The following is a 27,605-nucleotide window of genomic DNA, read 5'->3' as shown; positions in this document are numbered from 1 at the left end:
TCCGCACAAATGAAACACCACTAACAATCCACATACATGCACACAACCCCACATGCAATACCCCAAACAGCCCCCACACACTACCAAACACACACTTTGACATATCCATCCACACACACACACAATTCCACAAGCAGCACCCATACACAGCTTACATTCATATGTATCATACACAATACCATAAACTACTCATGAACATAAACAATATAATAGCTTGTATACGCAGGGCCTTCTTTAACGCGGGGCAAACTGGGCAGCTGCACCGTGAGCCCTGCTGGCCTCAACTATTTCTAACCCTCTGGCTGGTAATCTGCACACTAAGGAGGCCCACCGGGTGGCCCATGCACAAAGGACCACCCGCTGGGCTTCTGTCAGCAGGGACCCGGTCACACGCTGAGGTGCTTTAACAGCGTGAGCGGGCCCCTTGCTTTTCGGCAGCAGGCAGTGACGGCCACGCATCACTTCCTCCCACAAAGAGAGGAGCGCGCAGGAAAGAAGAGTAGGCAGATTGGAGGGGGGCTGGCCAAGAGCTCTAGACCCCAACTCCCAATGCCTTCAGCCACCAGCAGGAAAGGTAGGAAACTGGAGGGTGAGTTTTAAAGTGTGTGTGTGTCTGTGTGTCTGTGTGTCTGTGTGTCTGTGTGTCCAATCACGCCAACACCACATACAAACATATTCCACAAAAGCACACAAAAACTGCTTAGTGCTAAAAACAGACCTGCAAACATGAGTAAATGGTCGAGCCCCAGCTGTCAATGCTATTCTGGAGTTGCACGACAGATGGGGATCTACCTTTTAATCACCCGTGCAACAGGGAGACCGCCAAGAATTCTTGCACCTCTCTACTTTAGGTCCGCCACTGTGTTAAAGTGGAGGACGTGATTGCATGCCTGGGAAGGGGGGACAGGGTCCAGGGGGCCCTAAGCAAATGCTTTGCCCAGGGTCCAGTCATTATTAAAGACAGCCCTGCATATATACGCACAAATACAACGATACAAAGAAATTACAGTAAAAATAACAAGCAGAATACGGCGGCATACACACCTCGATTTATAAAAAAAATAGGACCGGCACGCTACGGGACATCACAATCCTATATCGGCACAGTGCTGCTAAAAGGTTGCCTACCCCTGGTCTAGGATAACATGTGAATGTATGTATCTAAATACTGGTTAGTCTAGGATAACATGTTAATAATCACGGTTTAGCAGCAGGCTTCCTAAACTAGCTCATATTCGAGTTGCAGTAGTTAACTGGAGAATAGGCTCCCCTGTGATCTTTGATAAGCTGGCACAGACCTCCCTTTACCACAAAGGCTACACGGAGCAGAAAGCAAAAAGATGCATGATCTGTCATTTAATCTGCTTCCTTCTGTTCTATCTTAAAACATCTTTCATTATGCACCATGCATATAATGAACATTAAGTTATAATTTTAACATTATTAAAGAAATAAGGGAAATTACAACACAATATGGTGTAGAAGCAGCTGAAATTACTTATCAGACAACAAATAACTATTTCAATGAAAAATATTAAAAACTCATTCAGAGTGACAATGGCTGCATGTTCCATGGGACTGGCAATTTCTCATATTTACTAGATGCTAAATCTGCACCATTCAGCCAGATGCATTTGGGCTCTGCTTTAAAATCAGTACTTTTTGCATCTAACAAATTTGTTGAAAATAAAAATAAAAAATGTTTTAAATCTGTTTGTTGGTCAAAATCTTCTATCTGGCAACAGTTTCTACGTAATTTGAAAAATTTACTTTATGGTGCACTTTTCAGCCATGGCTTGTAGTGACAACTAGATTGGTCAATGGCTGTATTTGTGCACACCTTTTTAAAAAAAAAAAAAAAAAAAAAAAAAGTTTTAGTGTTTAATATCCCATCTTTAATAAAAAATCTCTAAATCTAAAAAGTTAATGGTAGTCCTGCTGGGTTCACAAGTTAAAATGATTCCTCTGTCACTAGTGTTAAGATAATTAATAAATTAATTAAGTGAGTCTTCTGGGCCTTCCCATATAAAAAAGAGATCATTGATATATCTAAAACAGGTGACCAGGCTTGCCCGCCAGGCATGCTCCCCCAAACGGCAGTGTACTCCCAATCTGCCATAAAGAGGTTAGCATAGCTAGGGACAAACCTGGTACCCATGGCGATGCCTCTCTTTTGTAAGTAAAAACAGTTCAGAAAACAAAAATAATTATTTTTTAAAGGATATCTATACCTTGTAGGATAAATTTAATTTGGATATCTGAGATTCTATTTTAGCTTTTTAAAATCTTTTCAACTGATTGGCAGCCTATGTCATGTGAGATTATTGTATAGAATAACTGAACATCACAGGTGACTAGGATAAAATTAGGTTGCCAGATAAAATAGTTTTAAAAAAACTTAAAAGTGACATGGTGACATGGAGTTTAAATGTGTTAACTTTTCTTCATAACTAAGCTATGCCATTCCTTTTATTTATTTTGTAGCCCTTCTCTGCACTTTTTCAAGTGGCTACTCTGGCTACTTTAGAACAGGTAACCAAAATTGCACAGCATATTTAAAGTGTGGTCTTACAAGTGATTTATAAAAAGGGAAATTATATTTTCATCCAGAGAATTAATGCCCCTTTCTATACATGATAATACCTTACTGGCCCATACCACTGCCGATTGACATTGCAGTCTATAACAAATCCCAAATGCTTTTTTTAAGATCATTGAAATATGTTGAATAGAAATTGTCCCAGAACAGAACCCTGAGGGACACCACTTACCACTTCAGTTTGAAAATGTACCATTAATGACAACTCTCTTTACTATATTTTAAGCCAATGTTCTACCAATTTCTTTTAGTTTGAACACCAACCTAGTGTGGAACCATATCAAACACCTTGTGTATCTAAAATTTCCAAGTAGATCATACCTACTGCACCACCCTGAACTATACTTCTACTTCATAAAATGCAATTCAATTAGTTTGACATGACCGATGTTTCGTAAAACCATGCTGATAATTGCCAATAATATTGTTCTCATTGAATTCCTGAATATCATCTCTTAGTAACCTTTTGAATACTTTTCCAGCCACACTAGTTAAGCATTCAAGTCTATAATTTCAGGCAAGAATGTTAAACAATTTTTGAATATAGGAACCACATCTGCCTTCTTCCAATCCTCCGGTACAATTTCTGAAAGAAAATAATCCTGAAAGAATAAAAACAGAGGTTCACTTATTTCCACACTTAGCTCCTTAAGTACTCGTGGGTGAATAACATCAGGCCCTGAAGCTTTATTCACATTAACTCTTTAGTTGCTGCAGTACCTTGTTTTGGTTCATAAAATCACAATTTTTCTGCAGTTTTTTGCAGCAATCATTTTCATATCTCTAGCCATGGGTTCTTCCTTAATATATACTGAGGAGGAATAGTTATTTAAAATGTCTGCCTTCTCCTGGTCTTCATTAATTAACACCTCCATCCTGGTTTTTTTTTTCCAGTGTACCTACACTTTAATTTTTTTTTTAAATTGAGGTATTTAAATGTTTTTGGGGTTTGTTTTGCTCCATTTGGCTATCACTTTATCATTTTCTGGTTTATTGCATGCATTATTAATAATGCATTATGCATTATTAGCTCATTTGGCTTCCAATATCATTTCTATGCAGATGACACGCAAATCTACCTGTTCTCTCCTGATCTCTCCCCATCCCTCTTGAGTAGTGTATCTGACTACCTCTCTGCTATTTCTCACTGGTTGGCTGCCCACTTCCTTAAACTAAACTTGACCAAAACTGAAATTCTGGTCTTTCCTCCCTTAAGTGTTGTTACTCCTGTGTCTGTCTCCCTCCAAGACAACGGTGCTACCATCAGCTCCACCACGTAGGCTCGCTGCCTAGGTATTCTCTTTGACTCCGACCTCTCCTTCAAGCCTCATGTTCAATCTATCGCCAAATCCTGTAATTTCCATCTCAAAAACATTGCGTGCATCCGCCCCTACTTAACGCCAGATGCGACTAAGGTGTTGGTCCATTCCACAGTCCTTTCTCGCCTTGACTACTGTAATCCACTTCTCATTGGTCTTACATGCTCCCAACTTGCGCCGTTACAGTCCATAATGAATGCGGCAGCGAGGCACATCTTCCTGTCCGCCCGCACCTCCCATGCCTCACCCTTCTGTCAGTCCCTACATTAGCTTCCTATAAAATATAGAGCTCAATTTTAAATTCTGGTTCTTGCTTTCAAATCTCTACATGATGCTGCTCCCACCTATCTATCCTCCCTTATACACAAGTATGTCCCGTCTAGGCCCTTACGATCTGCTGAAGACTTACGTCTATCTTCTGTCCGTACTCCCACCTCTGATGCTCGCCTTCAATATTTCTCGAGCACTGCACCGTTCCTGTGGAACTCGCTTCCCTCCTCCGTTAGATGCTCACCCAGTCTCCACTCCTCCAAAAAATCGTTTAAAAACCCACTTCTTCATAAAAGCGTATCAATTAAACTGTTAATAGCTCCTGACTGATTCCTCTTCTGCAACTGTCATTAGTCTAATACTATCCTTACCTTTTTGTGTCATTTTACCCCTCATTGAGCAGGGCCCTCAACCCCTCTGTTCCTGTGTGTCCAATTTGTCTGGTTACAACTACATCTCTGTTCGTCCACCCATTGTAAAGCGCTGCGGAATTTGATGGCGCTATATAAATATCATTATAATAATTATTATTGGATTCCTTATATTTTATATAGTATACCTCTGATTTGTCCGATTTAAATGCCATTTTCTTTTTTTAATCTCTTGGTTTACTTTCCCACTAAGCCACATTGGCTTCAGTTTTTTTTTATTTTAGATCTATTACCCAATGGTACATACTGAGAAATGTACCTTTCTAATATTTGTTTGAAGATATTCTATTTATCCTCAGTGTTTTTTTTCACTAAATAGTTTATGCCAGTCAGTATCTTGTAAAGCTGACGTTATCTTACTGAAACTGGCCTTTTTAAAATGACATGTTTTAGTATATCCCATGTGTTTTGCTTTTTTGAGTTTATTTCAAAATATGTATTGTGATCACTATTTCCCAAATGCTCCCCTGCTTGAAAATTGGTTAAAAGATCAACAATGTTTGTTATAATCAGATCCAGACAAGCATCCTTTCTAGTTGGTGCTTGTACCAGTTGTGACATAAAGGTGTCATTTAACACGTTCAGAAACCTGATTCCTCTTGCTAAACTACTAGTCCCTCTATCTCAATTTATGCAAAGGTAATTAAAATCTCCAATAATTAACGTGTTACCCAAATTTGTAGCGTTCCCAATTTGGTCAAACAGCTGTTCTTCCTCATCAATATTAGCATTAGATGGTTTTCAACATATCCCAAACAATAATTAATTTCCCTTGTTTTGCCCCAAGCAGCTATCTACCCATAAAGCTTTCATATTTTCCTTATCACATTCCACTTGCTTGAGATTTGGCTTTAACCCACTCTGTGACTATTGTTTAAAGGGACTCTATAGTCACCATATAAAAGCAAGAAAGACAGGTCCCCCAGCCTTCCTTCTTGCTTTTATATGTACTTTCATTTATTAAAAATAAATTTCGAGGTGTTTTTATATTAAAAACTTACCTCCGTTCCAGCGCCGAGCTCCCCGCTAGGCCGCGCCCCCTTTTTCGTCAAAATGACGAAACCGCGGGGCCCAATGGGACGGCTTCGCGCTGGACCAATCGCGTTCTTCATAGAGCGGCATTGAATGCCGCCCTATGAAGAACCTGAGCGCTTTACCGCGCATGTGCGCGGAATGCGCGTTCGCGAGCTGAGCTGTCTGACTGACAGCTCAGCTCGCTTTCTAAAATTATCAATAAGGGGGGGACCTACTGTCCCCCCCCGGCCCCCACCCCTGTGCGGCGGGTGGGGGCCCTAAAATTATCAATAAGGGGGGGGACCTACTGTACCCCCCCCGGCCCCCACCCCTGTGCGGCGGGTGGGGGCTCTAAAATTATCAATAAGGGGGGGGACCTACTGTACCCCCCCCGGCCCCCACCCCTGTGCGGCGGGTGGGGGCCCTAAAATTATCAATGAGGGGGGTACCTACTGTCCCCCCCCGGCCCCCACCCATGAGCGGCGGGTGGGGGCCCTACAATTATCAATAAGGGGGGGACCTACTGTCCCCCCCCCGGCCCCCACCCCTGAGCGGCGGGTGGGGGCCCTACAATTATCAATAAGGGGGGGACCTACTGTCCCCCCGGCCCCCACCCCTGTGCGGCGGGTGGGGGCCCTAAAATTATCAATGAGGGGGGGGACTTACTGCCCCCCCCCGGCCCCCACCCCTGAGCGGCGGGTGGGGGCCCTAAAATGATCAATGAGGGGGGGGGGACCTACTGTCGGTTATTATGGAACCGACCTACTGTCCCCCCCCCCGGCCCCCACCCCTGAGCGGCGGGTGGGGGCCCTACAATTATCAATAAGGGGGGGGCCTACTGTCCCCCCCGGCCCCCACCCCTGTGCGGCGGGTGGGGGCCCTAAAATTATCAATGAGGGGGGGGACTTACTGTCCCCCCCCCGGCCCCCACCCCTGAGCGGCGGGTGGGGGCCCTAAAATTATCAATAAGGGGGGGGGGGACCTACTGTCCCCCCCCCCGGCCCCCACCCCTGAGCGGCGGGTGGGGGCCCTAAAATTATCAATAAGGGGGGGACCTATTGTCCCCCCCGGCCCCCACCCCTGAGCGGTGGGTGGGGGCCCTAAATACAAAGGGGGGGGGGACCCTAGTTAACCCTCCCCCCCCCAAAAAAAAATATCTCCCTACCTACCCCCCTCACCCTAAAAATAATGAGGGGGGACCATTAACTAAAAACCTGTAAAAAAAGAAAAAATGAGATAAAATCAACTTACCATTCGATGTTTTCTTTCTTCTAAAATCTTCTTTCTTCAGCCCCAAAAAAGGGCAAATAAAAATCCATAATAACCGACGCAATTAAAAAAAAAAAAAAAAAAAAAACCGAGCGCAAAAAAAAATAATCCATCTTCACCCATGGAGGGCTCCGCGCAGACTGAGCTCCGCAGGGCGGGGGAAGGCTTATAAAGCCTTGCCCCGCCCTGCAATTATGCTAAGAACACTCTGATTGGTGGGTTTAAGCCAATCAGAGTGCTCTTTGTCATTTTACAAGCGTGGGAAAGTTCTTTGGAATTTTCCCACGCTTGTAAAATGACACAGAGCACTGTGATTGGATGGATTTAAAGCCATCCAATCACAGTGCTCTGTGTCATTTTACAAGCGTGGGAAAGTTCTTTGGAATTTTCCCACGCTTGTAAAATGACACAGAGCACTGTGATTGGATGGATTTCAAGCCATCCAATCACAGTGCTCTGTGTCATTTTACAAGCGTGGGAAAGTTCTTTGGAATTTTCCCACGCTTGTAAAATGACACAGAGCACTGTGATTGGATGGATTTCAAGCCATCCAATCACAGTGCTCTTTGTCATTTTACAAGCGTGGGAAAGTTCTTTGGAATTTTCCCACGCTTGTAAAATGACAAAGAGCACTCTGATTGGCTTAAACCCACCAATCAGAGTGTTCTTAGCCTAATTGCAGGGCGGGGCAAGGCTTTATAAGCCTTCCCCCGCCCTGCGGAGCTCAGTCTGCGCGGAGCCCTCCATGGGTGAAGATGGATTATTTTTTTTGCGCTCGGGTTTTTTTTTTTTTTTTTTTATTCCGTCGGTTATTATGGATTTTTATTTGGCCTTTTTTGGGGCTGAAGAAAGAAGATTTTAGAAGAAAGAAAACATCGAATGGTAAGTTGTTTTTATCTTATTTTTTTTTTCTTTACAGGTTTTTAGTTAAAGGGTCCCCCCTCATTATTTTTAGGGTGAGGGGGGTAGGTAGGGAGATAAGTTTTTTTTTGGGGAGGGGGGGTGGGGGGGGAGAGGGTTAACTAGGGTCCCCACCCCCTTTGTATTTAGGGCCCCCACCCACCGCTCAGGGGTGGGGGCCGGGGGGGGACAATAGGTCCCCCCCTATTGATAATTTTAGGGCCCCCACCCACCGCTCAGGGGTGGGGGCCGGGGGGGGGCAGTAGGTCCCCCCCCCTTATTGTGAATTTTAGGGCCCCCACCCGCCGCACAGGGGTGGGGGCCGGGGGGGGGACAGTAGGTCCCCCCCTTATTTTTTATTTTAGGGCCCCCACCCGCCGCACAGGGGTGGGGGCCGGGGGGGGGGACAGTAGCCCCCCCCCCCTTATTGTGAATTTTAGGGCCCCCACCCGCCGCACAGGGGTGGGGGCCGGGGGGGGACAGTAGGTCCCCTCCCTATTGTGAATTTTAGGGCCCCCACCCGCCGCACAGGGGTGGGGGCCGGGGCGGGGCAGTATGTCCCCCCCTTATTTTTTATTTTAAGGCCCCCACCCACCGCACAGGGGTGGGGGCCGGGGGGGGACAATAGGTCCCCCCTTATTGATTATTTTAGGGCCCCCATCCGCCGCACAGGGGTGGGGGCCGGGGGGGCAGTATGTGCCCCCCTTATTTTTAGGGCCCCCACCCACCGCTCAGGGGTGGGGGCCGGGGGGGGGGAGGAGAGTAGGTCCCCCCCCCCCCCCTTCAACCACTATTGTGGCCGGACAGCATCCCTGTGGGTTCGGGCTTCAGCTGTCAGCTGAAGCCACGCCCACAGCAGTGCTGACAGGCTGTCAGCACACAAAGCGCGTTCACAGTGCTTTGTGTGCTGATAGCCCGTCTGATGCATTCACCCAGAATGCATCGGACGAGAGGCCTTTTTAGGGCCTCTGAACTCGGAAGTCCCTCTGGTGGCCGTCTGATTGACTGCAACAAGAGGTGTTCCAAGCTTCTAATGTAAACACTGCATTTTCTCAGAAAATACAGTGCTTACAAGAAAAAGGCTCCGGGTAGCTGTAGCACTCACCTAAACAACCTCATTAAGCTGAAGTTGTTCAGGTGACTATAGTGTCCCTTTAATGTTATAGTCTCAGCACGCAAAATTTAGCAAAGTTTTAGGTTCAGTTTGAAACGCATAATATCTTAGACATATTGGGTATTTTAGACATATTGAGTATTTTAACATTTGAAACTGAGCATCAGTTTTTTTTTTAATTTCATTTATTTTTTTTCCAATTTTTGAATACAGCTAGTTTACAAGTTATTACAGGCAAAAATGAAGGAAAAAAAAAAAACATTGTCCATAATTAGTGTTTTGTTAAAGAGATACTAGTCACCAGAACAACTACAGCTTATTGAATTTGTTCTGGTGAGTAGAATCATTACCTTCAGGCCTTTTGCTGTAAACTGTCTTTTCAGAGAAAATGCAGTGTTTACATCACAGCCTAGTGATAACTTCACTGGCCACTCCTCAGATAGCTGTTCAAGATCCTTCCTGGGTCATGGCTGCCTAAAACGCATCCAAACATTCAGTGTCTCCTCCCTCTGCATACAGACACTGAACTTTCCTCATAGAGATTCATTGATTCAATTCATCTCTATGAGGAGATGCTGATTGGCCAGGGCTGTGTTTGATTTGTGCTGGCTCTGCCCCTGATCTGCCTCTTTGTCAGTCTCAGCCAATCCTATGGGGAAGCATTGTGATTGGATCAGGCTACCACTTCTGATGATGTCAGCAGACAGCTTGTTTTTCTGAGGCAAACAGCATGCAGATCTACAGCTTCAGGTTTGAATACAGTAAGATTTTGCTATATTTATGGAGGCATGAGGGGCCCAGGGGGGCTAGATGGTGGTTTTAACACTATAGGGTCAGGAATACATGTTTGTGTTCCTGACCCTATAGTGATCCTTTAAGTAAACACATGGGCTATGAGAAGAACGTTCTATCCTATTCTACTTTAAACAGTGATAATATACATAACTATACATATATATATAGAGAGAGATATATACACACATATACATACAGAGGAAGTGTTAAATTATGTTAGAATAAACACAAAACAAAAGAGCCAAAAAGGCTTAGGCACAATTACACGGAATCTTGGAAAACCATCTGTCAAAGAGACTTAGCACAGCCACATAATGCAAAGGTAACCCAATTCTACTTACCGGAAAAACTTGTTGGTGTTGGTCTTCCCAATGCTGTAGTTAAAATTAGATTTTTTATTTTTTTTTCCCAGTTTACATCCCTGGATATCCACAGCCAAACGACCATGAAAATTACTAAGCCATACCAATTCATACCAGTAATGGGCAGTCAGCTGACAATTATACAATGGCTGGTGTCCTTCCTGCTCAGGTTAATGCTTCGTCTTCAGCCCATGCAACCGAGAGGATAATCTACCTAGGGCTCTTGTTTAACATTAAACCACTTGAAAACAGATTAACACTAAATAGAAGTATGGCACCAGGGGATTCTAAGCACTCTAATGTACGTGAGATTAAGCAGTTACATTGCCTAGAGCAGACGTATGCAATTTTTGGAACTCCACAAGTTATGGACTACATCTCCTGTGATGCTTTGCCAACTTTATGGCTGTAAGATCATTCTGCGAGATTTAGTCAACAACATCTTGAGTGTCGAAGGTTACCTACCCCTGGGGTTGAGTGTCCCTTTAAGTAAATAAATAAGGTGATGTGCCACCTGAAAACATTTTAAATAATGTTTGGTGGGTGGGCTGCTGAAATCAAATAAGTAAAAATAAGAGGGATTTTTTTAACCCTTGATTGGGGTGATAGAGGGACACTGTTTCTTCGAGTTTATTTGGCATCTCAGAACTCCACAGCTTACCCTCGCTCTCCTCCATCCATCCAAGCGAGATGGACCCATTTCCCCATCACCGCCTCAACCATAAAACATTTGCGGTTTCAACAAAATATTAAAGACATGTATGTTGATCTAGTTTTACTTTTATTTGAAAAGAAATATTTGATATGGTTTGCTTTTCATTTTACATATAATTCACATTTCCACTGTGAGACTTATTTCCACTTTTTAAATTATCTATTTTACAATACAAAAAAAAGAAGAAAAAAAACCAGACAAAATAAACCATTCCCCAAAAAATTGCAGGTTCAATGTTCCGAATGCTTTCCCCCAAGCCCAAAATCCCGTATCAGAGAAAATGTTTACAATACTTAAATATATACAAATGAGTGCAATCAATGCTTAATTATTCCTATTAAATTGTGTTTTAGGTTGAAACACTGATGAACATCATAACTAAATTGTAAATATGGCAGAAGATGAGTAGATTAGGAGCTTGCTAAATATGAAATATACTTTTTAATTACGAAATCTGAATTCACCTTAAGCCAAGACAACGATAAAATCATTCTTTTTGATGATCTGCTTGAGTGCAGGAAACTTGGAAGACAAATATATCTATACATTCACATGTAACGAAATAAATATATTTCATGGCAGACTTGTATGAAATTAGCAATATAAAATATAAAATTCAGTTTTTTTATTAAAAGAAAATGGTCATTATTACAGAAAAAGAAAGCATTTTGTGTAAGGTAACATCATTATGCATTATTTTGGAAAGAATATATTTAGGTTAATTCAGGTTCACTGCATTTCCTGGATTATCCTTACTTTGTGTACTCTTTTGTTCTTTATGGACAGAAGCACCACTTATCCGCTAAAACCATAATTTAAAGGTCTGAACCAATCTCAGAATGCATTTTAAGATGTCCCTTTAATTTAAAGGTCTGAACCAATCTCAGAATGCATTTTAAGATGTCCCTTTAATTTAAAGGTCTGAACCAATCTCAGAATGCATTTTAAGATGTCCCTTTAATTTAAAGGTCTGAACCAATCTCAGAATGCATTTTAAGATGCCCCTTTAATTTAAAGGTCTGAACCAATCTCAGAATGCATTTTAAGATGCCCCTTTAATTTAAAGGTCTGAACCAATCTCAGAACGCATTTTAAGATGTCCCTTTAATTTAAAGGTCTGAACCAATCTCAGAATGCATTTTAAGATGCCCCTTTAATTTAAAGGTCTGAGCCAATCTCAGAATGCATTTTAAAATGCCCTGTATTTGCTTGTGATTTTAATATTGATAAAAACACACACTAATTCAGCTGCATAACCAAAGAGGCTTAGAGATGGCTGAAAATAAAAACAGACTATATTACAGATAATCTGTTATGTTAAATAATAATAATGATAATCATCACAGTCTAAGTAGCTTAGCTGCAATTGGTGATTGTATTTAACGGGTCAACAATACTTGTAGAGGGTAGATAATACCTATTGTACAGTGCTACGGAATTTGCTGGCGCTGTATAAATAATAAAATAATAATAATGAAAATACGCAATTTGGAATATTTTTGAATGTTGTCCGTCTTTCACCAAATTAAAAAGCAGTAATTAAATGGCATACAAAAACATCAATTGGAATGATTTTCTTTTTTGAGGGCCTGTAAGGAGTATATTAAAATACTTCTCCCCCCCCCATTTCTTAATACAATAATATGAAAAGCAAATACCGTGAATAGGTTAAAACTACCATTGGGGCCTCATGACAACATACAGTAAACGGTTATAGTACACTGTGAAAAATGTAGCTTACAGTCAAATTTAAAAAAAAAATTACAAGCCATTAAAAAAAACAAAAAAACATTGAACTAGCTGTGCTACAGTTTTTTATTGGTTAATTGCTTTTATAATTTTTATAAAAAAAAAAAAAAGAATTGCTTTAATGTCTCATATACAATTTAACAAGCAATATGCTTTCTACATAGAGAGTTATATAAACAAAATTAATAATGCAGTTAGGATTAAAATATATTCAATCTTTACCAGTGCTCTGCTAAAATCTGAATGAATTCCCAAAGTGTTTTTTTTCCCATCTTTTATTCAAAAATATTGAGATTTTAATCCGTTGCAGTTGGATATACAGAGTTTGCGTTGAAATATATTTTTTACTAAAATCTTAGAAACTTGGAATATGCTAGTTTCTAAATATATGGGAAAGATGTGAAATTTATATTGGCATCAAATCCACTAAATCAGACAATTCAAACATAGAATTGTAAATACAATGTTTGTATGCATATTTATTTTTATAAAATTAACTTAGACTATGGGTTTATAATTTCTATAAAACTTTGTTATACAAAAGTCTGTTTCGAATTTAAAAACGTTTTTTTTTTTTTTATTTTGCTTTATCCTTATAATTTATGAGAAAAATATGTTATACACTAATGAGAATTATATAGAAATATTAAGCTAACTTCCCAAATTGAAGGTCTTTTATTGTCAGAATTTACAGATAAACTAACTTTAAAGTTACGTAATTCATACAGAATTTACAGATGTCTTCTAATTAACTTTTTTTTTTTCAAGATCCCTATCTGGCATATTTTGTGCTGGCTATTTTTGACTATATTGATTCACTGTTTAACGAATAAAGCATTTAAAACTGTATTAGACGGAACCGCAAGGATATATACTTCTCTGTAGACACTGAAACTATTTTTTTTTTATCACTACTATGAATTGTTTCAAAAATATATACTTTTTATATCATAGAAGCCCATGTATTAAATCTTAACTTTGATAAATTATATTTGTCTTGCTTGTGTGATATTTTTGTGATAGAAATATATGAACATTTTACTACTGAAAATAAATATCGAAATCGATCCATTTAAAATTCTCTGTACATGGATCGCTTAAAAGCTTTGAGAAGAATTGATTAACTGGTATAAAAACATAATTACTTAATCTTTGTGATACACGATCAAAATGATGTAAAGTTCCAAAGCAGTGAAGGTTAATGATATATCTGAACATTTTTTTTAAATTTTGATTTTTAAGTGGACACTTCAGGCAAATATAGAACCAAGTTTAAAGGACGAGTCTGGAGTAATTGAACATAAGTCCATTGATTGGCAGAGATTTATTAAAGCGCTAATATTTACCCCCCCCCCCTCCCCGCTTCCCCCATTGTTAGGGGAACAACACAAGCCTAACTACTCGCACACAGACACACAGGCCCCCAACGAGCCATACACCTGATTTCCATCCACCACGGTTATACAATGCCGGTACATTTTTGTTTTATATACTGTACCAAGCCCATAGGCAGTGCTGCACCCTACTCTACCGTATCATACTCTACGCTAGTATACTCTTAAGTATGGCACACTACATACAAACCGCACTCCTGTAACCTTAAGAGCGACTAGCTCTACCATATGCAAAGTTCTCCCAACAAGCTAGGCCATACAAATAACGCCCACTTGACTGATAGCCCCATACAGTACATCAAAAAGGTGGGCTGATAAGCGACGGTCCGGCCACACTGTTAGTACGCTAAACTTGTTGGTTATATTCTAGAACGTTACAATAATATAAAAGGAGGCAGACACTCATAGGAGAGGTTGCATTATGTTAGCATGATCCCTAACTGTATGAAGAATGTGCAATCCCTTCATTCTATTCTGTATCCCATTTAACATGTGCCTCAATAAAAGAAAGAATGATGAAAAAAAAAATAACGTTACTTTTAAATAACGCCGTTGTAAGTTTTTTTTGGTTTGCATGTTTTTTATTTACATGTTCGTACCATATAATTCTGGAAGTGAATATCTCTCTCTAATCTAACGCATAAAGCAGTAAGTCTCTCCTATTGTTTATTTTGTGTTTTCCTTTTATATGATTGCTTTATAGAAGGTAGCAATTTGTGGCAACATTTTTTTTTTGTTTGTTTTATTTGTGTCAAATGCCAAACGTTAAAAATACAGCTGCCACATACAGTTCTAGTTAGTTATAGAGGCGTCAAGCAAAAATACATTTCTTAAACTCTTGTTTTGATTCTGGCATCTATTTATTTTTTTTTTTTGTGTGTGTTTTTATTAAACCTTAGACATTCTGTTATGAATCATTAGCACACAAATGTTTGTCAAAACAGCAATTTTGTTTACAGAATGCAGTACGGGCATAGAAAAAAAAAAAGATATATACATTTTCCATAAATTGACTTTTTCTACAAATGGATTTCTATAGAATATAAATTGGCCAGATGCTATATCTATGCTGAGCTATTTCTTGTTTGTTTATCTGCTAATGAGAAGTATATGTTGGCATTGTCATAGTGAAGGATAAAGGCCAAATATAGGTTCTAAATGACTTGAGTGGGCATAGCCAACTTCTAAACCTTAGAGGTTCTCCTTTACAGCCTGTAGTATTTACCCTCATCCAACTTTGTATTCAAGATGCTTATTTTTGAACAGTTATGAAATTCTATCTGCAGTTTTTCACGAGTATCAAGATAATTACCGCTTCAAAGCTCAATGTATAGATTCCTAACTTTACACTTTTTCTAGAAATGGAATTCTCAGGAGTTACAGCATCTGAAGCCGAACACAGACTTGAAGCCAGCATCTATTCCTGGCCTATATTCAAACTAGAAGCAAGATGAAGGGGAATGTATTAGAGACTCCCAGTCAGAAATAAATAGTCTAATTTACTAATCTGGTGGAATGTGTGTCATGTTGACTGGAGAATGATGCTGGTCACAGGTAAAATGGGATGTGACAAAGAAATACTATGTAGAAGTTACAATGTAACAAAACAAGTTTCCTTCTTTCCCTTCGTTTTAATCATACAATGGTTTATAAAAGCAAATTGCAAATCATAAATCATGTGCAAATCTTGACATATAAAAATGGCTCTCGGGGAAACGTGGATGAGGAATTAAATATAAGACTGTCAGGCTTTTGGGATGCTTGCCAGACGTATAAAACTCTGATTAGCACGGGTCCAGTGGGGAATGAGAAGGCAAAAAAAATACCAGCAGAAAACTTTTAAGAAGTTCACTGTATGTGTCAATAATAAAGTATAAACAATCTACGCAAGAAAGACATTTACAGATAATTCCCCCACACCGAACGTGTGCCGAATAAAACGCGTGCAGTTCAGACACAAAATATTTATTATCAAAGCCTGATAGCTAACAGCACAAGAGATACCGGGTTTGAAAGGTGAACGGGGAGTTCAGAAAACATTCATTTTTCAACTGCGATTCAATTGAACTGTAGCATCCAAGTGAAATGGTTTCTTTTATAGATCATGGATCGTGTTTTCATTATCTCAATATTCTTCATTAAGTGGACTACGGATGGATTTTAATCAAAAGCCTCCACATTCAGTGGCCATCAGTCATATGTTGAACTCGGACAGAAGATGTAACTATGTTCTGCACTACCGAACAGGCTGTCAGGAAATTCATTAGTTATGAGTTGGGCATGCATTAGTTTTCCATGTGCATCCCAGTTAAGATATACAATGTATGTGAACACAGCATGTAGGCTGCATATATTAGGTATTTCTTACGTGGAAGTGAAGGAACGGAGAAAAGTAGAAATTCGGATTCTCTATAGTTTCTACCGCAGGCTGCCAACGAATGCTCAGATGTATAATATATTAAGCAGTGATGTATAAAAATCACTTGCAATGTACATAAAAAAGGGAACTTAGCACTTCAATAGAGAATAAATTACATTTTGTAGGCAATCAACCACTATCACAACCGATGCATTTGCCCTAGTTGTTCAACCGTTTTGTCTAAAAGTTCAAAGAGCTGATCCGTTTAAATGCCTTTTACGGACGATATTGATCTGGCAGCTTTTAACCCAATGTAATTCCTCAGATATACACCCCACCCACCCTAGTGATTCTGTGTATACATACTGTGTTGCACAGGAGGTGCATGTGCAACACCCAACGGACATCCTATGCTGTTTTCAAAGCAAAAAAAAACCACCAAGGCAGTTGCAACATCACAGGAAATGCAAGTTTAAAAGACAAACACAGTCAAGATTTTTCTATTGCATGGTAATAAGGTGTTTTTTTGTCTTCCATATTTTTCATAAAAAATATAAACATAAACAGCAAGCATTGCCTTATATTTAATTCTCATGTTCACTTCAAATGTCCTTCCACCAGGGTCCTTCTGTCTACTTGCTTCATGAAACCAGCAGGGGTCCAAGCAGTAAGACATGAGATCCGGCTGCATTGGGTCACTCAAAGCACACGTTTTCTGTGTTCTTAGCTTGCAGGATGGTGACCTCTGTCACGTTAGATTTCTGTCTTAGGACACTGACATACAGAGATTGTGTGGGGAAAAAACAACAACAACAAAAAGCTATATTTCCCTTTAACCAAAATCCGATGCATGAAAAAATAATAAAAATGTTAAAGTTGGTCACATTTTTTTTTTTTTTTTTTTAGTGAGCCGATGTACCCGATATACCAGTAAAGAAAATAACTTCATGCAGCACGGTGGAATGATTCTCTGATGTAAGTGGATTTATTGCACTATAAACAATGTATTGAGAATTAAGCCGCTCAGGTAGTAAGTCAAGCTAGGTTTCAATATGATTGTAATCTTTGTCTGTTGTAGGAAACAATGGTAAATAGTCACTCCTACCATTTGTCTTCGCTTGGTGCCCTGACTAAAATCCCTCCAAGCATAAAAATCCGCGTACATGGGGGTCAGGTTTAGATCTGACATACCTGGTGTCAAAAATTAAAGGTCAACTCATCAAATTCACACTTCTCTTTAAGTTAATTACATTTAGTGAAACAATGAGATTTATAAATATATATATATATATATATATATATATATATATATAAAAAAAAAACAATAATAATCTTGCACTCTGCCTATAAGGATCAAATTGCCCGGTGCTTGTCAGCCAAAAATATAGAAAAATATCAAAGATAGCACTCCAAGGACTTATATATACATATATATTAATATGCTTCATTAAGTGGACTATAACGCTGGATTTTAATCAAAAGCCTCCACATTCAGTATTCAGTCTGACCCTTAATCTCCTCAGCCAGATAAAGAAACATTTATAAAAAAAAAAAAAAAAAAAAAAAAAAAAGCAATATACAATAATTATAAAATAAAAAATAATAATAATATATTAAATTGTATTAAAGCGGCTCTGTTATCCTATACTTTGCTTACTTCAAGCTGTTCCGTTTCTCTTTCTTACTTCTGTTTTTTTTTTTTTTTTTATCTATTTCTCCTAAAACACGTTGGACAAAATAGGGACTACTTTGCCTTATGTATTTTTACACCGCTTGACAAAACTTGACAGTCCTCACTGCGGTCTCTCACATATGTGAGACTAGAACGTGGACATGGGCTTGTGGCAGATGAAAGGAACTGAAGAGAAAAAGCAGGAAGACCATAGCGGTGACCGTGAGGAACAGGTTCAGGTAAGAAACACTCACCTACCCTGCGACACCTGTAAACCAAGTCACCATGGGAATTATGCAAAGACTCCAGAAGGTGACAGCCCTGCGTTAATATAAAACGTTATTATTAAAAAAAAAAAAAAAAACAACCAGAAGTGAAAATTTGATGACCGTTGTCCTTTAACTACGCAGGGTCACACAAACCTGTCATACACTGAGCATGAGAATGGCTGCTATTAAGGCAGAGGGGATGATAGTAGGGGTGAGGAGGGCTGAGAATACAACAGTATTCTGTAGTCCAGCTGGAGAACTCTGGGGTAAATATACAGGATTTTACGAGCAAAGCGTTCCAGGAGGTTAAGGTTATTTTTCCTAGTTTTATCCTACTTTCAGGCTTATTACTTAACCAATGAATAGACAATGTCATAGAGGTCAATCTTTGTTAAAGATAGAATTGCGTGAACACTGAACGTTAAAAGTACAGCTGCACTTCTATCAGGACCAGCATAATAGAGAAAAATAAGGACATTACAGGTCAGTCACCAATAGTTACCACAAAACAAAAATCATGAGAATTTACATTTCAACACCCTCTGTGTGCTAGATCACAGTAGGGGTGAATATGCTTAGTTTAGACCTTCAGGCTAAATGGCCTCCTTGCTTTTACCACCAGAATTCAGGGCTCATTAGAAGGAAAGGTATTTAAACGATCAGAAAAACTGCAAAGTGCAAACTAATGTTTCAACTGCAAAGGAAATAAAAAAAAAAAAAGAAAACTCGTCTTAAAAGGTCTGTTTGAAGAAGTAAAACTCAGAGAGCAATCCGGTATTCACATAAAAACATAAATAAGCTTCATAAGGTTGTAGTGGGGAGAAAAAAAAGCTACGGTCATTGTAAAAGAATCCAATGTGACCCCCATCTTTACTGAGCTGCTTACCCAAATGAAAGCGAAAATGGTGATTTAACAGAAAAGATACGTGGTTATATCCTTTATGCTATGGTTTGTTCTTGATACAGAGGCAGGTAAATACATTCTTTCATTTTTAAATATGAATATCAATCCTGGAACAAATGAGAAATTCTATAGAAATGATACATCAGTATATCAAGTGCTCAGTGATAGAATATGAATAAAAGACATGATACTGCTAAACTAGCTGTTAAATAAAAGCAGACCCATTTGCTTGTCTGAACATAACGTGAGTTACCGCTTACCTCAGCTGGAGGGACAATCAATTTTCCTTATCAAATGGCTTTGACTTGAATTTACTTGTACAGAAAAATAATTCATTTAAAAAAAAAATTTAAAAAAAAATTAAAAGAGGATTGATTACAGACCGTTTAGTATTTCCAGACACCCTTTTCTCAAATATATATATATATCTTATCTTGGACTATCTTATCTTATGCATGTAACTAAGGTTACAAACCGGCTACAGGAATTAACTAATTCCTGTAGCATGTGGGCCTGAGTCATGTGTGCCAGGGGTGCAACTAGCACCGGGAACAAAAGTGAAAGTTTCTCTGTATGAGCTGCACTTCAAGCACAAGCACTGCACAAACAGAATCCCCCCGCGGCCACTTCTAAATGCAGCATTGGTCAGGGTGATTGCAGTATCCCATTAAGTTCAGATAACAAATGACCGGTAAGGAAACGTATAAACCGTGCGTTGATACCGAAGCCTTTCACGGACAAATTATTTGGAATACAATATGCAGTTATTTCAATTAAACCATTGCTCTTGTCGGTCATTATTTTGCAGATGTTAAGGTTTATGTACATCACTAATAATTCAATGTGAATTTCTAACTAAAAGCCAGGGGAGTCTAAGTGAAAATAAAGCTTACTATTTTGACCTTAAATTTTTGAAATTCACTGTGAATGCTCACTTTACTAAACATATTTATGTATTGCAAAAGTTTGAGTATGCTAATAGATGCCATTAAAGACTGGTAAATTAACAAGGAGGACACACAAACACCATAACCAGACATCACACAAACACCATAACCAGACATCCATTTACGTTATGTACAATGCGCAGGAGGTTACATTACAGTTAAGCTGGGTTGAATTTAAATAAATAAAATTCAGTGTTTTTTTGTTTTTAGAATTGGTTTTGCGCCATCAAAAAAAACCTTTTCTACCCTTTGTTCTCATCGTAGAGTATTCCCACTTCTGGCCCAAAATACTGTTGTACATTTGTAGCTCATCTATTCGCATTCTGTAGAAAACGGACATTAATCACACACACCTCTGCTCTGAGCCCATAAAGATAGGTTAGCATGGCCATAGAACGTGAAAAGAGAGACATGATTAGCTTAATCACTTTCTGGTTAGGTGAGAGCTCACCTAATAGCCTTCACTGCTTTGGAATTAACAGGAAAATCAGGCAGGAATTTCAAATGTAAATATATTTTAGATTTACTGCTTTTTTTTTTTTTGCACAATTGACTGCGCACAATACGCTATGTATTAAAGAATTGGTCAACTAGAGCCTTGATTGTTAAACATAGCTGATAGCTGGTATATATTCCTAAAAGTAGGGATATGATTCTTGCTCGGGTCACTGAAATTCAGTTTTAATATCTGAAACGAATAATAGTAAATATCTCACAGGTAAGGCAAAGTCTTTTAATAATGGTAGACACATCCAGTTGCAGATGGGCGCTTCTCAACACTGAGTATATATTGGGTTTTTCACTCCCCGATATGGTAAATAGTAAGTATGCGGTGTAGAGAACACATGTAAAGCATAACCGCGGACTGATTTACCTTCTACCCTACGAATTGAATGCAAAATAAACTTTAGATAGGACACTAGCAGAAACGTTAAAAAAAAAAAAAAAAAAATAACAGGCAAAGTCTACAGTAATTTTAATCTATTAAAAAAAAGACATTGTTTCATCAAGCGCAGTGATGAATTACATGTAAAACAATTACCAGCATACTGCTATAGAAAGCGTTTTTCATTGCTGCCATGGGCGGTATTGCTTTTTATTACAGTCCTGGGAAAGAATTCAGATTAGCCGAATTAGTGCTCTATACATTATTGGTGGATTGCCACCTCAATCTAGAGAAATCACAAATACCATTACAACGTACAATTCTTTAGGAGAGATTTATATATATTTGATTTGATTCCAGGCGTATGACAGTAATTTGTATCAAGAGTATAAAACATTCATTTTTGAAGGGATAGCCAAGGTGGAATGCAAAAAGAAAATAAAAAATGTACCGTATTTTTCGCTCCATAAGACGCACCTCACCATAAGACGCACCTAGTTTTTAAGAGGAAGAAACCCAGAAAAAAAATATTCTGAACAAACTGTCCCATAGTATTTCTTACTATGGGACAATTTGTACAGAATATTTTTTTTCTCCCCTGTCCCATAGTGTCCCCCCCCCCCCATAGTCTTCTCCTCTCTCCCATAGTCTTCACCCACCCCCTCCCCATAGACTTCATCCACCCCCTCCCCATAGTCTTCATCCACCCCCTCCCCATAGTCTTCATCCACCCCCTCCCCATAGTCTTCATCCCCCCATCCCCATAGTCTTCATCCACCCCCTCCCCATAGTCTTCATCCACCCCCTCCCCATAGTCTTCATCCACCCCCTCCCCATAATCTTCATCCCCCCCTCCCCATAGTCTTCATCCCCCCCTCCCCATAGTCTTCATCCACCCCCTCCCCATAGTCTTCATCCACCCCCTCCCCATAGTCTTCATCCACCCCCTCCCCATAGTCTTCATCCACCCCCTCCCCATAGACTTCATCCACCCCCTCCCCATAGACTTCATCCCCCCCCCTCCCCATAGACTTAACCCCCCCCCCTCCCCATAGACTTAATCCCCCCCCTCCATAGACTTCATCCCCCCCCATAGACTTCATCCCCCCCTTTACTGTCCCCCTCCCCTTGTCCCATAATTACTTACCTGTCTTGTAGCGTTGGCCAGCAGCACAGGGCGCACCGCGGTAGTGGAACTTGAATTTCATGTTCCGGTTTCCGGCGGGACTGAAAGGAAGTGCGCACTCAGCTTGTGCACACTTCCTTTCAGTCCCGCCGGAAACCAGAACATGAAATTCAAGTTCCACTACCGCGGTGCGCCCTGTGCTGCCGGCCAACGCTGCAAGACAGGTAAGTAAAGCTTCATATTCGCTCCATAAGACGCACAGACATTTCCCCTCACTTTTGAGGGGAAAAAAAGTGCGTCTTATGGAGCGAAAAATACGGTAACTCATTTATTCCTCCGACTTAAAGGAGGATAATTAAAAGTAGGTCAAATCAGATGGGTTGCAGTTTATCACTTTTTAAAAGAAGGGTACAGGAACCGTTGATGAACTAAATTCCCATCATCATCTGCCAGATATTTCACATGACACACAGGCTAATGGAGAAACTAAGGAGATGCAGTTAAGTTACCGGAATACTTTTGCAGCAGTCCAACTCCTTCCCACTAGCTTGTCTTAAACTACAACTCCCGTAAATCTCAGTGAGCTATGGACTGGCTCACTGGGCATTAAAGAGGATTGCAGTCTGCTTTATTTGGGGTTGATATTGGACACTGCTGTTTAGTAGACAGTGTTCAAAATTCTCCATCAACCCTGCAGTGCGAAATCCGCTGTGTTTCCTACTGGCTGGTGCTATTGTCAAACTAAACACGCAGCCAATTGGAACTTATCTGTTGCTAGCAGTTAGGAACATGCAAGCTCCGATTGTCTGTGTGTTTAGTTTGACGATAGCCCCAGCCAGTAGGGAACTGTGATTTGATTGGTTGCATGTTGCCAGTGTTTCTTCCCTCTAGGAATGATGTCTGAGCATGCTGCTCCAGTATGGAAATGCCTTAAATAATTTGATGTTTAACTGCGCACGTTCCTTTATCGAGATGGTAAGCAAGAAAAACTAATGCAACATACAAACAAAACAGCACGATGATGACAGTACAATACAAAGGTAAGGATTGAGTGCATTTTTCACGTGGCATTATGTACTTGCATGCAACAAAAATTAAAGAAAAAAATGGACAGCAAAAGGACATGTTTGGCACTCTGCTAACAAACACTGTACACGCATACAAACATGTATTGGTTTTGTTGGAGTTATCAAATATTTCTCAACTAATCATGATGGGGCTAATGGTTGAACCTATTTAAGACACATTTGTAATGCCCAGTTCCATTGTCAGACACTATGGAAGCTTACTGGAGACTCTGTATAAAGATGTATACAAAATACGCAATGTTAATGGCTACGTGTAAGCCATTTTGAGTTGTCTGCCTCGCTCAATAGTAAAAGTAGATTTAACAATGATAAGATCATTATTCAATGCATTCAATCGCTCAGCAGGGCTTATATACACCATGAACCCAGTTATTTAGAAAATACACATTTATTTTCAAAGGGGTAATGCAGTCTTGATTTTGTGTAATTTCGTTAGCACCTTGCCGTGTACACCTCACCATTGGCTACAGATGTAATTTTTCCGTCCGTAAGGACCACGTCATGAACAATGGTCCATTTGAAGGGCGTCTCCCTTTAACTTAGATATGGTAATTCTACATAAGAGCAACCAACACGAACCAGGTCCCTATACACTAGTCACTTGTTAAAAACTATTATATACTTAAGTCCATTAATATCTGCAGGAATGTGATGTGCTTTTCTGTTTTCTTATTTTACTTGCATGAACGAAAAAAACAAAAACAAAAAAAAAAAAAACATAAAATTAATTTACATTTCATTATGAAAGCTAGTAATGTCCCCTTAATGATAACAGCATTTGATGTCTCCCTCCAGTATGGTGGCATTGTTAAACACTTAGCCTAGTGGACATGAAGCTTGAATGTCTCTTACTCAACTAGTGAATACTTGTCCTGGATAGGCTCTTCAGTTCGATTTGAAAGAGACTTGTATTTTCTGCAAAAGCATAAATACTGAAGATGCGGCTGACAATCAGCGTAGCTCCTCAGCCCAACAGAAACCCCAATGTAAAGGAAGATCATCAGAGCATTATGAAGTTCTGCTGTTAACCACAGTGTAAGTTCTCGGACGTCATATTTTTACAAAACGGTTTTGGTGGGAAACGTAGGTCATTCACCGGTTCCCGGATAATGTCAGCATAATGTGGAGCATTTTCAGTTCAAATAGATAAATAATGTCAGACTTTTTTGAATTTTTTTACAGTGTCAGGGATTCAAGTTGGAATCTCAGTCTATTCAAAGTCTGAGGACACACAAAGCGTGTCCTGACGTTAAAGAATGGAAGAGCAGCAGTCCATAATTCATTAACCCTTAACATGAGCTTGGGTTGAGGCGCCATACAGTTCCTTTACATAAAATAAGTTAGATTCTTACCATATCTCCTTGAGATGAAAATTTTATATGAGAAATTAACAAAAAAAAAGTCATCTGAAATGAATCTCCGTAGAAGGGATTTTCACGTGATCTCAATTAGATCCATGCGCACACAGAAGGTGGTCAGATGAGAAAACTTGGAAGGTATTCATCATAATCCACAGAGTCTCTTCGTCCCACATAAACGGACGTTATTACTCCAACACAGTAATATTCAAATCCCTAGAGTTCAGAAATCCAACATCAAATGCAAGTTCCGGGCTGTGCTGGGGGCTGGTGTTTCCTGTTTCGGATGGCTCCGGATTTCTCTTTGTACGCTAAAGGCATTTGTTGTGAAATGTCCACCAGAGCACTGGCCACAGCTAGACCTAATAAAAATAAAATATGTGTGAAAACAAATACATTGTCCCCTTTGGCCAATTTACTCCATAAATTGTGCTACTGATATTGCCAACACATGTATAGATTATACTTACAAGATCTGGATCCATGACATTGCATAATGCATGCACAGCCCAAGTCTAAAGTACTAATCTTCATTTTGAGATATAAATTTGCTAATAACTTGGCAACAAGTCACTTCTTCATAAAAGTTCACTATATATAAAGGTCCAACATATCACATTTGCATTACAGCCATACTTTAAAGAGACACTCCGAGCACAATACAACTTTAACGTGTTCGATATGTTTAAATACGCTGTACTCTTTTTTTTGCATGCTCAAATCTTTATAGTTTTTGCAGAAAAAAAAGTAACTTTTTTGCAGAATGCTACACCATAACCCTGCCTACTTAGCCACACCCCCTTACTGCAAGAAAATACTTCCTTATCAAATGTATGTACACAGCTCAGCCACTGACAGTACTGCATGATCTAAACTACAAACCAACCAACCTGCATTAGAAGGAGAGGACACCGAGAGAGACATATAGTAAGGACATCACTACCGGTCTATAGTTTCTTTGACTGACTGCGGCCAGGTTGTGAACTTAAAAGCAGCTCAAGCAGTGCTGTTGGGGGCTGAGACTGTGTGCATACATTTGATATTAAAAATAAAAAGCCTTTCTAACGTGAGGGGTAGGAGCTGAGTAGGCAGGCTTGAGGTGCAGCATGTTCCTGCTGCTCGGTCTTAACTGCTTCAAGTAATAGGTTACGGAAATCCTCTACCCTGATCACTTGGCAACAGTCCTGAAATGTCACCTGGTATGAAAGGGTTAGGGTAGCAGCACTTGTAGAAAAAACAAAACAAAAGTATTTAATAAATCTCTGCCACTTTTATCAAGTTTCTAGTTTTGCCCACTGTATTTTATTATGCTTTTTGGTTTAATGTTCAGATATGCTCTGCATATAAAAACCAGTGAAGGGTGTAATGGAGTCAGGGCATTAAATCTTACAGAGAATTGCAAGGTTGCAGGGGGTCACACGGGGTCTTCTACGATGTTTTATGTTTCTAAACATGATATGGAATTGGCTTCAGGCTCAGGCTGCTGCAGAACAAGGCTTATTCTAACCTGAACTTCCACCAAAGAACTTGTCTCTCTGACTTGCACCAACTACTAAAAAAGATGAGCTTGGTTTCTGCCCTGGCCATTCATTCACGGTCTTGAACCAATTACACACAAAAAAAAAAGTGATACTCTAATTTGAGACTGCAGCTGGACATATTAAAGAGAAAGCTGGGGTGAGACAAGTTCAAATCACCTCCATGCAGAAACATTACAACACGTCCATTAAGGGGGGGAAAATAATTTTCGGGAACACTTTTTTCCCAGCATTTCTATGCATCACACAGAGATGACAAAATGTCTAATGTGTCTGATAGTTATAGAAATATTACCTTCTCAGTTTTAGAATAGCCAAATAACTATATCACTAACTAAAAGTTAGCGTGATAAAAGGTTTTTAATGTTTTTTTTTTATATCTATCGACATTTTAGCCAACGAACTTGGGCCTTGATCTAATAAAACTTTTCAAATGATTCCATAATGTTAGGAAAACTTCCCAAATTATAGACTTTAATGATGATTACCATAGATAAATCACTTGGAAAGTGATTCTAACAGTATGGAGTCATTTGGAAGGCTTATCAAATTGAGGATTTAATCTGCCAAGACTGAGCATAGTATGTAAACGTTTTATCTCTTACAAGTCCTCCAAATCCATAATTGCAGAGGCGGTAAGTACGTTTTTACTTACCTCAGCTTCTCCATTAACCCCAGTAATTATTTCTCTTGAAGGGACAGTACCTCTTTAAATAGGAATGGTCACTTTAAGAAATAGTGATCAACAGAACCTCAAAATTAGTCTATGCATTGTACCTACACAGGAATAAACTCAGTTGTACACTACACTTCATAGTTTAGTAAATAATCCTGACATGGTTTAAAAAGCTAGTTGGGCAAATAGCAATTGTATTATAGCCCCTATAAACAAATCTGCTGTCACAGCACAAGAGTGCATCAACACAAAGGATCTGAAGACGTTACTGTAAGGGCTGTCTTCACCCCACTCCAAAGCTGCAGTAACACCAACTTCCTTAAGGAGTGCGTGAAGACTGGGCATAAGGGATACCTTAAGCACCCCAATTCTGTATGCAATTTTTATTTCGGGATACTTTGATTTATGCGGTTTATTAACAATTTTCAAATAAAATTTAATAAAAGTCTAGTATTCTACAAAAGCCCTCTTTTTTGCTGCGACCCTCTCCCTCCCTCCCCTCCAGCATGGTTTGCCCTATTTGCTCCAGTAACACTAATGTATTAAGCCACTTTCCTCCATTCCTGTTTGTTGTATGAGAGATATCCCATGCTGGTTAAGAAAACATGCAATATGGGTGCTGTATGTGGATTTCTTACTTGTTATAGTTCATACCATACAACCCATGAAATGCAGGAGACTAATAACCACACAGAATGACTTACCAGATTGCCCGGGTGGGGGGATACCACCTAAACCACGAGGTAGTCGTACAAATATAGATAGTACTGCTGCTTTGTTACCACAACACGGCTCCAACGCAATGGGTTTTGGAACACTCTAAAAAGGTAAGAAAACACAAACATCAGGAA

General features: G+C 39.6%; 1 protein-coding gene across 2 annotated transcripts in view; it reads right to left on the bottom strand.

Annotated features, from left to right (window-relative positions):
* Positions 1-23,906: 23,906 nt before the first annotated feature.
* The window catches only part of ATRN (attractin), a 178,922-nt gene continuing 175,223 nt past the window's right edge, over positions 23,907-27,605 (bottom strand). For both annotated transcript variants that reach the window (XM_063457594.1, XM_063457595.1), the window contains exons 28-29: positions 27,459-27,573; positions 23,907-24,902 (exon numbers count right to left, since the gene is read on the bottom strand). In XM_063457594.1, coding sequence (XP_063313664.1) covers positions 24,778-24,902; positions 27,459-27,573 — 240 coding nt within the window. In that variant the 3' untranslated portion in view covers positions 23,907-24,777. The remainder of the gene's footprint in view (positions 24,903-27,458; positions 27,574-27,605) is intronic.

This window comes from Pelobates fuscus, chromosome 6 (assembly GCF_036172605.1).
Source record: "Pelobates fuscus isolate aPelFus1 chromosome 6, aPelFus1.pri, whole genome shotgun sequence".
NCBI classification, from domain to species: Eukaryota; Metazoa; Chordata; class Amphibia; order Anura; family Pelobatidae; genus Pelobates; species Pelobates fuscus.
The sequence above is the reverse complement of the archived record's forward strand: the minus strand, read 5'-3'. Positions and strand labels throughout refer to the sequence as shown.